The sequence below is a fragment of the Equus quagga genome, chromosome 9, assembly GCF_021613505.1.
Source record: "Equus quagga isolate Etosha38 chromosome 9, UCLA_HA_Equagga_1.0, whole genome shotgun sequence".
Classification (NCBI taxonomy): domain Eukaryota; kingdom Metazoa; phylum Chordata; class Mammalia; order Perissodactyla; family Equidae; genus Equus; species Equus quagga.
This window is the reverse complement of record NC_060275.1, coordinates 39545044-39559588: the sequence shown is the minus strand read 5'-3', so window position 1 is coordinate 39559588 and position 14545 is coordinate 39545044. Positions and strand designations below refer to the sequence as shown.

The window sequence follows — 14545 nt, the reverse complement described above, 5'->3', positions numbered from 1 at the left end:
TAAGCACCCCACCAAATTCTCTATTAATGATAAATACGACTGCTACATTGCTACAGTGCACAGTGTGCTAATCTCTGAAAACAAACAACTGACTCTTTGTCATGCATAATTACATAAACTGGGAAAGCAAAAGAAATAACTGATGACGGGCGTACTCTTCTGAGGAATAAGCTGAGGCCCCCTTCATCCACTAGGTAAACATGCATACTCACACAACACAACTCCAGTTTTCAGCTCACATTGGGCTTTAAAAGTCTAAACAAAACACAGCAATTCTGGTGTCTGGTTGGCAAAGAGTGTTTCATGTACTTTTAAAATCCTTCTGTAAATTGAACAAACATGTCTCTAAAATATCCACATTTACCAACAAGCAACAACATGAAAGTGAAGTGGTAAAAACGAAGCCACACTGGGAGTGTGGCAGGACTCACATTAAAAGCCTTCAGCCGCTCCGCCTCAACGCCATCTGTCTCGTTAACTTTCTCAGAATCGTCATGGTCATCATGGTCATCTTCATCCTCATCTCCCCTGTTCAGGGAGAGGTCCTCAGCACCTCGGTCTACACTCTCATTTTTGCCAGAGTCGTAGCTTGAGTAGCTATGTGCAGGAGACTGAAAAGAAAGGGAGAAATGGCTCCTTTGAAATTCATTGCACAGGCTTTTACACTTTGTTTTATTTTTAATTTCAACTGTTTAAATGAATTGATAATTCTAGAGCTGTAGCGATTTTAACCCAAAATTAATTAAAATTAACTTAAATTAAAAATTCATTTCCTCAGTCAAATCCGTCCCATTTTAAGCGCTCAATAGCCACATGGAACATTTCCATCATTGTAGAACGTTTTCCTAAATTTAGCTTTTCAAGAGCAGTTACTGTTTCCACTCAATAACTATATTCCAAAAGAAAAACCAACCTGTAATCAATTTTGCAAGAGAATCATCAAATAACATATTTTTAGAAATGGAAATGACTTCAGAGCTTAGTCAGTCTAACTGCATTAGTATTCTATAAACAAAGAAACTAAGGGATAGATATGTTTAATTGACTTGCCCAACCAGGACTATACAAAATATTTTTGAGCCTAGGGGTGTTATTTATAAGACAACATGCTTTAGAATTAGTTTATAAATTGTCTGTGAGTCTTAAGATAGCATCTGGTTTTGGTTTAGGAAAAAAGAACGAGGTTTCCTCCTAATTATCTGTTAAGCTTATAACTTCCTGATGCATAAAAGATGAATGCCCATGAAGATAATTTTCACAAACTTTGATATTTGTGTCCAAGACCAACCATGGGTCTTGCTGTGGTATCTCCTACTTCTTCATCAGCCCAATTATTTTACTTTCAGAAACAGACCCTGCTTCACCAGGTGAAAGTGCCACTCTTGTGGGCATCAACCTTCTCTGCCATAGGTGTGTGTGCCTCAACTTGACCTCTAGGTGATGAAAGCTTGCCTGTAACTGAAATCAAGTTGAATCCAACAGAGCTAAGCAGAATAGAAACAGTTCTGATAACATTATCTGAGCATCCAGATTCAGCTGTGCCTGAAATTAACCCACGGACACTTCAGCTGTGTGATACCATACATCCTCTACTCTCTCCACCTTTTTATTTATTTATTTGTGCTTAAATCTGAGTTTCAGTCACTTGCAACTGAATCTGAAGTGGTACAGAAATCAATCCTTACAAGTCCAGATTAATAATGCAGATTTCACACACGATAACTTACAAACATAGCTCCAGCTAAATAGATAATAATATCTATAAACAGCAGCAGCTATCCTCAAATCTATTAACAATATAAAATGCTTTTGAAAGACCTTTACAGCGGGAAATTTTAAGTCAGTAGTGTTCAAAAATGCCTTCTTGCAATGATAACATGTGGTGCATGCATTAAGGATCACACTAATATATTATAACTGTATAATCAGAGGAGTGATAATAAAACTAGAATATCTCACTGATATTAAAAGTGAACTCAAAATTTAAAGACCAGCATATTTTTACAGTTCAAATCATTAACAAGGTGGAATTACCTAATAAAGTATATGGCAAATATTCCATAGGTTTTAAAAATATACCTTATGTAATATATTTTTAAAATGGCAACCTGAATATTTGAAAAACGTTATAGTACACTTATCTCAGTGCAAATATACTGGGCTAATTTGTTCTTTCTACATATTGTGTAAAACACTCAAGCCAGGCATCTGCTACAAACAGAACGACTTGGAACTATGAAGGATTTATAGCCTTGTTACTCCAGGTAAAGAAAGCCCAATTGCACAGATCTGAGAATATTCAGAATCTAAATCTAAAGTATAACCAATGTTTTCTTCCTCTACAATGTAAACCGAAATTTTTATAACTGAATTTTGTTTCTCAGCTGGAGTGTTATTTCTTGCCCTTCTTATTGCTGAAGATCCAACTAGCTTTCAAGGCCAGATTAAGTTCAACTTCTACAAAGATTCCTGCTTTCACCTCAATCCACCTCCATCTTACTTAAATTGTGAACTCTGAATATACTATGGCATTGACACAGAATTAAACACAACCATTACTCTCTACTTTTCATGTTAATTTGCATTTTTCTTCAAGGCATCAACACAAGTCCTTCTACCTTTTCCCTCACAGCATCCAAGAAATGCTCTCTACAGATTTGGCATTCACGATGTTTGTAGTTTCACTTTTTCTACAAAACTATTTGGTCTCAAAAAATGGGAGAATAAAGACAAGCCAAAGGTTGAGAGAAAATATTTACAAAAGACACATCTGATAAAGGACTGCTATCCCAAATATACAAAGAACACTAAAAACCCAACAAGAGAACAATCTGACTAAAATGGGGTGATATCAGCTTCATGGCAGAGTAAGCTCTTCCCTTGGCCTCTCCCCTCTAAGATACAACTGAAAGGACATTCATACACCAATAGAGGACATACACACATCACAAAAGATGTCTGAGAGACCCATGCAACCATACGCCTGAAGGTGGTGGTGGGGCTGGATCCTCCAGAGGAATTGGAAGCTGATCCACAGGAGGTCCGTGGAGAAAGATGGGCCACGGCAGCAGGAAGTGTGCTGGTGAAAAGGGCACTCCATCCCCACTGGGTACTCCAGCCCAAGAATCATCCAGAGCATGGTGTGCTGAGCATGGTAGTAGTGGCAGGCAAAGTCCGCAGTCCCAGGATCACCCAGAGTAAGGTGCAGAGAGTGTGCCAGCAGCAGAGGGGAAAGTGTGCAGGAGAGGGAGGTGCCCCGTCACCGCCTGGCACTCCAGCCGTAGGATCACCCAGAGCATGGCCCAGAGAGCTTGGCGGTGGCAGTGGGGAAAGTGCGCAGCCCCAGACTCATCTGGAGCATGGTGTGGAGAATTTGGCAGAGGCAGCAGGGAAAATGTGTAGGTGAGGAGAGTTACCCTGTCCCTTCCCAGCACTCCAGCGCCACTATTGCTCCATGCATGGAGCAGTGAGCGAGGAAGCAGTGGCTGGGAAAAGGGAAAGGCACAGTCTTGCAATTGCCCAGAGCTCCGTACAGAGAGACAAGCAGGCACTGGGGGAAGTGCTGAGGAAGGAGAGTACCCCTCCCCCTGCCCAGTGCTCAAGGTCTGCCATCAATCAGTCACTCAGAGAGAGAAGCGGTCAGTGGCTGGAGCTGGGGAGCCCCTGTTTGTGCTAGGCCCAGAATACACAGCGCCTGATCCCCACCCAGTGGTGGTATGTGGCAGCTGCGGCCATATAAGAGCACCATGAGGAAGGAAAAGTCCACTCCATTAAGCAGTATGAGTAGGTATATTAAATCTCCAGACCAGAAGGAAAGTGACAAGTACCCAGAAACCAACCCTGAAGGCACAGAAATCCATAACCTAAATGACAAAGAATTCAAAACAGCTATCATAAAAAAACTCAAGGAGTTACAAGAAAACACAGAAAGACAATGAATTCCAGAGCTTCTTCTCAAAGAGGACTGAAACCATAAAGAAGACCCAATCAGAATTGTTGGAGATGAAAACCACAATGGATGAAATAAAGAAAAATCTGGATTCCCTAAAGAACAGAGCTGACAATATGGAGAAGAGAATCAGCCAGTTAGAGGATAGTACTATAGAAATGCTTCAGAGGGAGGAGAAGAGAGAACTAAGACTAAAAAGAAAGGAAGAAGCTCTCAGAGAAATATCTGACTCAATCAGGAAATGCAAAATAAGGATTATAGTTATTCCAGAGGGGGAAGAGAAGGAGAATGAAGCAGAAAGCTTGTTCAAAGAAATAATAGCTGAGAACGTCCCAAACCTAGGGAGGGAGCTGGAAATCCATGTAAAAGAGGCCTCCAAATCTCCTAACTTTGTCAGTGTACAAAGACCTACTCCAAGGCATATAGTGTTGAAACTGGCAAAAGTCAAGGACAAAGAAAATATACTAAGGGCAGCAAGGAAGAAGAAATAACTTACAAAGGAACTCCTATCAAGCTTTCAGTGGATTTCTCAGCAGAAACCTTATAGGCTAAGAGAGAGTGAAAGACAAAAGCTTTCAGCCAAGAATACTCTATCCAGTGAAAATCTCCTTCAGATATGACAGAGAAATAAAAACTTTCCCAGATAAACAAAAGCTAAAGGAGTTCATTGCCACAAGAACCCCCTAAGAAATCCTCAAGAAGGCCCTCCTACCCGAAAAAAAAAAAAAGGAAAGAGGCTACAAAGCCCTGAGAAAGGAGGTGAATAGGTAGGCAATAATCAGAAAACAGCAGCTGTCTATCAGATCAGGTTAGGAAACACTTACCTTTAACATCAAGGATAAAGAAAAGGAAAACAGCAAAACAAAAACGATCTCCTTGTTTTCATCACGAACTCACAATACAAGATGGAAAAAGATACAACAAAAATAATTTAGAAAGGGAAGAAGAAAGGGATGGAATCAGCATAGTCTAAGGAAAAAAGAGGCTATCAGAAAATGGACTATCTCAACTACAAAGATTTTTTTATACAAACCTAAGGGTAACCACTAAACAAATAATCAGAATAGAGACATTTACAATAAACAAGGAGAAAATGAAGAAAACTAACAGAGAAAACTACCTAATCAAATTGGTAGTCCGAAATACATAGGACAAGAAACAAAGGAAATGCATAAGAACCGGGAAAAGTGCAATAAGATGGCAATATTAAGCCCTCAAATATCAATCATCACTCTAAATGTAAATGGATTGAATTCTCCAATAAAAAGACACAGAGTGGTAGGATGGACTAAAGAACAAGACCCAACAATACGCCACCTCCAGGAAACACACCTCAGCTCTAGAGACAAACAGGCTCAGAGTGAAGGGATGGAAGACAATACTCCAAGCTAATGGCAAACAAGAGAAAGCGGGTGTTGCCATACTTACATCAGACAAAGTAGACTTCAAGATAAAACTCGTAAAGAGAGACATAGAGGGGCTGATAAATGATAAAATGATAAAAGGGACTCTCCATCAAGAAGACATAACACTTATAAACATTTATGCACCCAACACAGGAAGACCAAAGTACATAAAGCAACTATTAACAAATCTAAAAGGAGATATCAATGACAATACAGTAATAGTAGGGGACCTCAACACCCCGCTTATATCAATGGATAGATTATCCAAATAAAAAGTCAACAAGGAGATAGTGGACTTAAATGAAAAACTAGAGCAAATGAACTGAATAGATATATAGAGAGAGCACTCTATCCAAAAACAGCAGAATATACATTCTTCTCAAGAGCACACGGCACATTCTCAAGGATAGATCACGCATTGGGAAACAAGGCAAATCTCAACAAATTTAAGAAGATTGAAATCATATCTACTATCCTTTCCAACCATAATGCTGTGAAACTAGAAATCAACTACAAGAAAAAAGCCAGAAAAGGAACAAAAATGTGGAGACTAAACAACATGTTACTGAACAACAAACGGGTCGTTGAAGAAATAAAGGGAGAAATTAAAAAATATTTGGAGACAAATGAGAACAAAAACACACCATACCAATTCTTATAGGATGCCGCAAAAGCCATCCTAAGAGGGAAGTTTACAACAATACAGGGCTACGTTAACAAATAAGAAAAAGCTCAAATAAACAAGCTTAAACTACTCCTAAGAGAAAAAGAAGAACAAAGAAAGCCCAAACTCAGTAGAAGGAGGAAAATAATAAAAATTAGAACAGAAATAAATGAAATTGAAACAAAAAAACACTGTAAGAATGATCAATGAAACAAGGAGCTGGTCTTTTGAGAGGATAAACAAAATTGACAAGCCCTTAGCCAGACTCAATAGGAAAAAAATTGAGAAGGCTCAAATAAATAAAATTAGAAATGAAAGAGGAGAAATTACAGTGAATACTACAGAAATACAAAAGATTATAAGAGAATACTGTGAAAAACTATATGCCAACAAACGGGACAATCTAGAAGAGATAGATACATTCTTAGACTCCTACAACCTCCCAAAACTGAATCGATAGGAAATAGAGAATCTGAACAGACCAATGACAAGTTAAGAGATTGAAACAGTAATTAATAATCTCCCCAAAAATAAAAGTCCAGGACCAGACAGCTTCTCTGGAGAATTATATCAAACATTCAAAGACAATTTAACACCTATTCTTCTCAAACTATTCCAAAAAATTGAGGAAGACAGAAATATTCCTAACACATTCTATGAGGCCAACATTACCCTGATCCCAAAGCCAGATAAGGACAACACAAAGAAGGAAAATTACAAGCCAAAATTGCTGATGAACATAGATGCAAATATCCTCAACAAAATGTTGGCAAACCAAATATAGCAATACTTTAAAAAAATCATACCAGGGACACAGGTTTAGTTCAACATCTGCAAATCAATCAATGTGATACACAATATTAACAAAAGTAGGAACAAAAACCACCAGATCATCTCCATAGACACAGAGAAAGCATTTGACAAGATCCAACACCCGTTCATGATAAAAACTCTCAATAATATGGGTATAGAAGGAAAACACCTCAACATAATAAAGGCCATATATGACAAACCCACTGCCAACATGTGCCCACTCTCATCACTCTTATTCAACATTGTACTAGAGGTTTGGGCCAGAACAATAGGTAGGAAAAAGAAATAAAAGAAATTCAAATAGGCACTGAAGAAGTGAAACTCTCACTGTTTGCAGATGACATGATTTTATATATAGAAAACCCTAAAGAATCCATTGGAAAACTATTAGAAATAATCAACAACTACAGCAAAGTTGCAGGATACAAAGTCAACTTACAAAAATCAGTTGTATTTCTATACTCTAATAACGAATTAACAGAAAGAGAACTCAAGAATACAACCCCATTTATAATCTCAACAAAAAGAATAAAATATGTAGGAATAAATTAAACCAAGGAGGTGAAAGACTTATACAAGGAAAACCATAAGACATCACTGAAAGAAATTGAGCATGACATAAAGGAATGGAAAAGCTATTCCACATACATGGATTGGAAGAATAAACACAGTTAAAATGTCCATTCTACCTAAAGCAATCTAAAGATTCAGTGCAATCCCAATCAGAATCTTAATGACATTCTTAACAGAAATAGAACAAAGAATCTTAAAATTCATTTGGGGCAACAAAAGACCCCAAATGGCCAAAGCAATCCCGAGAAACAAGAACAAAGCTGCTGGCATTGCAATCCCTGACTTCAAAACAAACTACAAAGCTAAAATAATCAAAACAGGATGGTACTGGTACAAAAACAGACACACAGATCAATGGAACAGAACTGAAAGCCCAGAAATAAAACCACACATCTACGGACAGCTAATCGTTGACAAAGGAGATAAGAAGATACAATGGAGAAAGGAAAGCCTCTTCAGTAAATGGTGCTGGGATAACTGGACAGTCACAAGGAAAGGAATGAAAGTAGACAATTATCTTTCTCCATATACAAAAATAGACTCAAAATGATCAAAGACTTGTACTTAAGACCTGAAACCATAAAACTTCTGGAAGAAAATATAGGCAATACACTCTTTGACATCAGCTTTAAAAGGATCTTTACAAATATCACGTCCGCTCAAAGGATACAAAAGAAAAAATAAACAATTGGGACTTCATCAGGCTAAAGAGCTTCTGGAAGGCAAAGGAACCAAGATCAAAATGAAAAAACAACCCACCAAGTGGGAGAAAATATTTGCAAATCATATATCCAACAAGGGGTTAATCTCCATAATATATAAAGAACAAACACAACTGAACTACAAAAAGATAAACAACCAATCAAAAAGTGGGCAGAAGATACGAACAGACATTTTTCCAAAGAAGATACACAGATGGCCAATAGGCACATGAAAAGATGCTCATCTAATCATCAGGGAAATGCAAATCAAAACTACACTTAGATATCATCTTACACCCATTACAATGGCTATAACCAAAAAGACAAAAAACAACAAATGTTGGAGAGGTTGTGGAGAAAAGGGAGCTCTCACACACTGCTGGTCGGAATGCAAACTGTTGCAGCCACTGTGGAAAACAGTATGGAGACCTCTTAAAAAATTAAAAATAGAATTACCATATGACCCAGCTATCCCATTACTACTGTGTATTTATCCAAAGAACTTGAAACCAACAATACAAAGAGATTTATGCACCCCTATTCACAATAGCCAAGATGTGGAAGTAACCCAAGTGCCCACCAACTGATGCTTGGATAAAGAAGATATGGTATATATATATATATAAAATGGAATACTACTTAGCCATAAAGAAGACATAATCATCCCATTCACAGCCACATGGATGGACCTTGATGGCATCATGTTAAGTGAAATAAGCCAGACAGAGAAAGACAAACAACGTATGATTTCACTCATATGTGGAATATAAACAAACTTAAGGACAAAGAGAACAAGTTAGTGGTCACCAGGGGGAAGAGGTGGGGGACACAAGGGGTGCAGAGGCACATTTATATGGTGTTTGACAAATATTAATGTACAACTGAAATTTCACAATGTGGTAAACTATTTAGACCACAATAAAAAATTTTTTTTTAAAAAAGGGCCAAAGACCTTAAGAGATACCTTACCAAAGAAGACAGACAGATGGTAAATAAGCATATAAAAAGATTCTCCACATCCTAAGACATCAGGGAAATACAAATTAAAACAGTGAGATACCACGACCCACCTATTAGAATGGCCAAAATCAGAAACACTGACAACACCAAATGCTAGAAAAGATATGAAGCAAGAGGAACTCTCATTCTTTGCTGGTGGGAATGCAAAATGGTACAGCCACTTTGGAAGACAGTTTGACTTTTTCTTACAAAACTAAACAAATTCTTACCATACAATCCACCAATTGTGCTCCATGGTATTTACCCAAGGAGTTAAAAACTTGAGTTTACTCCAAAATTTGCATACATGGATATTTATAGCAGCCTTATTCATAATTGCCAAAACTTGGAAGCAACCAAGATGTTCTTCAGTAGGTGAATGGATAAACTGTGGTACATGTAGATAATGGAATATTATTCAACACTAAAAAGATATGCGTTAACAAGGCATGAAAAGACATGAAAGAATCTTAAATGCATGTTACTAAGTGAAAGAAGATAATCTGAAAAAGCTACATAATATACAACTCCAACTGTATGACATTCTGGAAAAGGTAAAACTAAGACAGTAAAAAGATCACTGGCGGGCCGGCCCCATGGTGCAGTAGTTAAGTGCATGCCTTCCGTTTGGCGGCCTGGGGTTCGCCAGTTCGGATCCTGGGTGCGGACATGGCACCGCTTGGCATGCCACACTGTGGTAGGTGTCCCACATATAAAGTAGAGGAAGATGGGTATGGATGTTAGCTCAGGGCCAGTCTTCCTCAGCAAAAAGAGGAGGATTGGCAGCAGCTGTTAGCTCAAGGCTAATCTTCCTCAAAAGAAAAAAAAAAGATAAGTGGTTTCCAGGTGTGGGGAATGAGGATGGATAAATAGGTGGAGCACAAAGAATTTTTAGGGCAGTGAAAACACTCTGTGTGATATTATAATGATAGATACATGTCATTATACATTTGTCCAACCTCACAGAATGTACAACATGATAACTGAACCCGCATGGAAACTATGGACTTTGGGTAATTATAATTTGTCAATAAAGGCTCATTAATTGTAATAAATGTACTACTCTGTTGAGTGATGTTGACAATAGGGGAGGCTATGAATGTGTAGGAGCAAGGGGGATATGGGAAACCTCTGTACGTTCCTCCCAATGTTGTTGTGAACCTAAAACTGCTCTAAAAAAATTGTCTTTTCAAAAAACAGGGGACTATGGGTATTGAGGTGATATTACTGAATCAAGCAAAAAAAAAATACTATAGGCTTCCTAGCAACCCACATAAAATATGACACTTACTGCCCCATATGCTGTCTGACCTTAATGAGAATTTTGGATGACCATACCCTAGAAAGCGTTCATTTCAGGAGCAGCTATTTTCACATTCCAGCTATAAATCTAAAAAATTCAAATCAGATCTTAAAAAAATACAATGCAGGGCTGGCCCCGTGGCCGAGTGGTTAAGTTCACGCACTCCGCTGCAGGCGGCCCAGTGTTTCATTGGTTCGAATCCTGGGCGCGGACATGGCACTGCTCATCAAACCACGCTGAGGCAGCGTCACACATGCCACAACTAAGGGGATCCACAATGAAGAATATACAACTATGTACGAGGGGGCTTTGGGGAGAAAAAGGAAAAAAATAAAATCTTTAAAAAAAAAATACAATGCTATTAAAGAATCACAACTTCGGCCCTATGGAAGATGTATACCAGCTTGTCCTTATAACACAGGTGTTGGTTTCTGGGGATACGGGTAGATTTTTGCCTTAGTTATATATTCCATTTGTTCCTCTTCACATAATATGTGGCCTTCCTTGGCAAAGCTCCTCCTGAAAATACACTTGCACTTCCCTTTCTCACATTTTCTGACCCTAAAAGAACTGCTATCCCTGGACCTAGAAAACTCCCCACAGGGAGGAAGCTAAATCTGTTTGCTGACTCTGTGCTCAGAACATAGGGTGGCTCAGACCGCAATACCGTAGTGCTTGATATGAGATGCAGCGGGGCTGGCGGCTGCTCTTTCTGACATACACAGCCAAGGGAAATAACAACAAAACTTTTGTTTCTTCATTATGCCCTAAACAAGGGAAGAATCAAATGAATTCAGTGCCAGGCCTCCATACTTTCCTAATATTCTGTACATGTCTCTGTCACAGCACTGATAATAAAGTATTACACAAGTTCAGCTTATATGTCCATCTTCCACATCTGCTAAGAGCTACTTGAGATCGGGGTTACTTAGAGACCATGTCTTTTCCATCTTTACAACTTCATACAATGTCAAGAACATAGTGAGAACAAGGCAAGTGTTTTCTGAAGGACGACTGCTTACACGTTAGAGTTGTACAGAAGATGATTTGAGTCAATTTTTTAAGTGGAAATGTACAAATTTATCTTACCAGTTACTTTTTAAAATATCAGTTATTCATTACTAAATCTACTGGGCAATCTTAGCGTCATGAAAAATGTGAGGACTGTGGTGTAGTGATCAGGCTTGTGTGTTCCGTTTGGTGCCCAGAGTTCACAGGTTCGGATTGCCGGTGTGGACCTGCACACCGCTCACTGGGTCATGCTGTGGCAGCGTCCCACAGACAAAACAGAGGAAGCCTGGCAGAGATATTAGCTCAGGGAAAATCTTCCTCAAGCAAAAAGAGGAAGATTGGCAACAGTTGTTGCTCAGGGCCATTCTTCCTCACCAAAAAATAAAACAAAAACAGAAAACGACCAAAAAAAAAAAAAGCGTGATGACCAGACCCTATGCGCCTTCTGATGTGATGCAAAATGAAGCAGAGAGCAGGACTTAAGAAGCAAGCTCACCAAAAAAAGCAAAGAAAGAATCTGAATCCAAGCAAACTTCAATCTAGAAGCAGTGGTTCTCAAAGTGTGCCTGTAGACCAGCAGTAACTACTACATCTCCTGGGAAATTATCAGAAATGCAAAATATTGCCCCCCATCGCAGACCCAACTGAATTAGACACTTCGGGGCTAGACCCAATAATCTGTGTTTTAACATGCCCTTCAGGGGATTTTAATGCACACTCAAGTGTGAGAACCACGAGTCAGGAGCTAACTGCCATTTATAGGAAACAAGGCACATAGAATAACAAGTTAAGTGACACTAGAGAAAGCACACCAGACAAATCCAAAATATGAGACGTTGTATAGGACAATTGACATTGGTTTTGCAATAAGTTAGTGACATAGGAAAAAAATGTGACGTGTTAGAAGATGTTTAAGAGATGTAATAAAATTAAATGTGTTGACTTTGCTTATATCTTGATTCAAACAAACCCAATGCAAAAAGACATTTTTGAGAAAATTGGGAATATTTGACTATGGATGAGGGTATTAGATGATAACACGGAATTCCTATTAATTTTGTTAGATGTAATGACATAACATTTGGTTAAGTAAATGTCTATGTAAGAAAATATCCACATTTGTTAGGGACAAAAATTAAGGTATGAAGGGATGAAATGACAGGGATGTCTCTGATTTGCTTTAAAATACTACAGGAAAACAAAGGAAGAAAGTGAAAAAGCAAAAAAGAAAAGTGGAAAATCTTAATCACTTGAATTTGGATGATCGGTTTTACTAGTTCTATGTATTATGTTTTCTATTTTCAAATACATTTTAAACTTTCAAAATAAACTTTAAATTTTGTGATTAGTTTGGTATCTCCTCCATTATGAATACCTTTACATGGTAATCATTTATGCAATCACATTTAAAGAAGCATTACTCCATGCTGAGAGCATTATTCGAGGCTCATGGGATTGAATGGATCCAAGTTTTTTGAGGCCTGAAAGTTACAAAATTTGGAGAGGAGGCTCATTTGAAAAGTTACATACAAAAGTGACTATTTATTTAAAATGAGAAAAATCACAATAAATTACAAGATTCTAAAAAGCTTATAAATTCTACAAGCATCACAAAAATGCAGAAAAATAATATTTTAAAAATTAAATAACTCCCTGGCCCATCTATATAATTTTCTTTTCTTTCCACATTTCTTGGCTGCATGCTCTTTGATTGTTTCTTCATATGACAATGATTTAGTATTATTATATTCTACAGAGGGAATAGAAAAATGATTCAGTCTTAAGCCTGTCTGATGGAAATGTGTCTTTTATTGTTGGTAGTTTAGAAACTTTCCTTTGCTCTTCAAATTAGTTATTGCTAATATCATGCAAATTGTCCGATTGTTTTCAGTTTGAGGCAACCCTTAATCAAGTTCCTTTCATGTCTGAATCATGGAGTTTTAGAGCATTTCAAGTTTTCCTGGGAAATGACTGATGTCTTCATTAAAGTGGAATTTATAAGTTTTATGTTTTCTTCATTGATATCACTATTTCCTGTCAAATACAATATAAAATTTAAACCTTCTCTCAACATGTTAATATAAATTCATTCCTCTTCATTAATTGTATTTTTCTTCCTCCTAAAGAAATACTGCCTTTAGTAAGTTCTGAAAATTTTTATTACAAGTGACTTACTTCTCATTGCACAATAATGTCTATGGATTTCACTTATTTTTATTGACTTTTTCATATTCCATTAATATTTTATCTGCGTTTTCTCTCAATCCTTTACTAAATAAATATAAAGGCAACAAAATGATATAGCCTTCACATATTTCCAAATTAGAAGTCTGTAACTTTTCACTTATTTTATCCAAAAGGTCCAAAATATCTTTCCACATGGCAGTTGAAATGTCATATTCCACAGTGTCAAGGGTACACAAAACATCTCTGTACTATTATTTATAGCTGTATGTGAATCTGAAATTACCCATTTGAATAACCATGAAGTGGTATTTGTGATCTGGTTTACTACTGTGTATGTGTTTTCCCATGATTTAGAGTAATTCTTCTTAAATAGTTTTGGATAAATAAGTCACATGTGAAACTTCATTTTGACACTTTCCAAGCGTTTGTCCAAAAATGGATCAAATTTAACAGTTACTTTGAAGATTCTCATGAAATTTGTTATTTGAAAATCATTCCATTTCATTATAACCTCTGACTAAATCTCTCTCGCTTAATAATTTTAAAACCATAGCTGCTTTTTGACACTTCAAAATGATATTAAACAATTTTCAAGCCTGTTCTTCAAGATGTTGGTTGGCTAACGCAATGGTTCTCTCATATTGGCACGCATCAGAATCTCCCCAAGGATTTGTTAAAACACAGATTGCTGGACCCCATTCAGGAGGTCTGGAGTGAGGCCCAAGAATTCTGATTCCTAACCAGTGCCTAGACGATGCGGATGCTGCTGGTCTTAGTCCGTTTGGGCTGCAATAACAAAAATACTATGGACTGAGTGGCTTAAACAACAAACATTTATTTTGCACAGTTCTGGAAGCTGGGAAGTCCAAGATAAGGCGCCAGCAGATTTAACGTCTGATGAGTACCTCCTTCCTGGTTCACAGATGGCCATATTTTCCC

At 37.6% G+C, this 14545-nt stretch overlaps 1 protein-coding gene across 1 annotated transcript in view; it reads right to left on the bottom strand.

Annotated features, from left to right (window-relative positions):
* NOL4 (nucleolar protein 4) overlaps positions 1-14545 on the bottom strand; it is a 350767-nt gene that overhangs the window by 87689 nt on the left and 248533 nt on the right. Inside the window, exon 7 of the mRNA XM_046671078.1 lies at positions 432-611. Coding sequence (XP_046527034.1) covers positions 432-611 — 180 coding nt within the window. The remainder of the gene's footprint in view (positions 1-431; positions 612-14545) is intronic.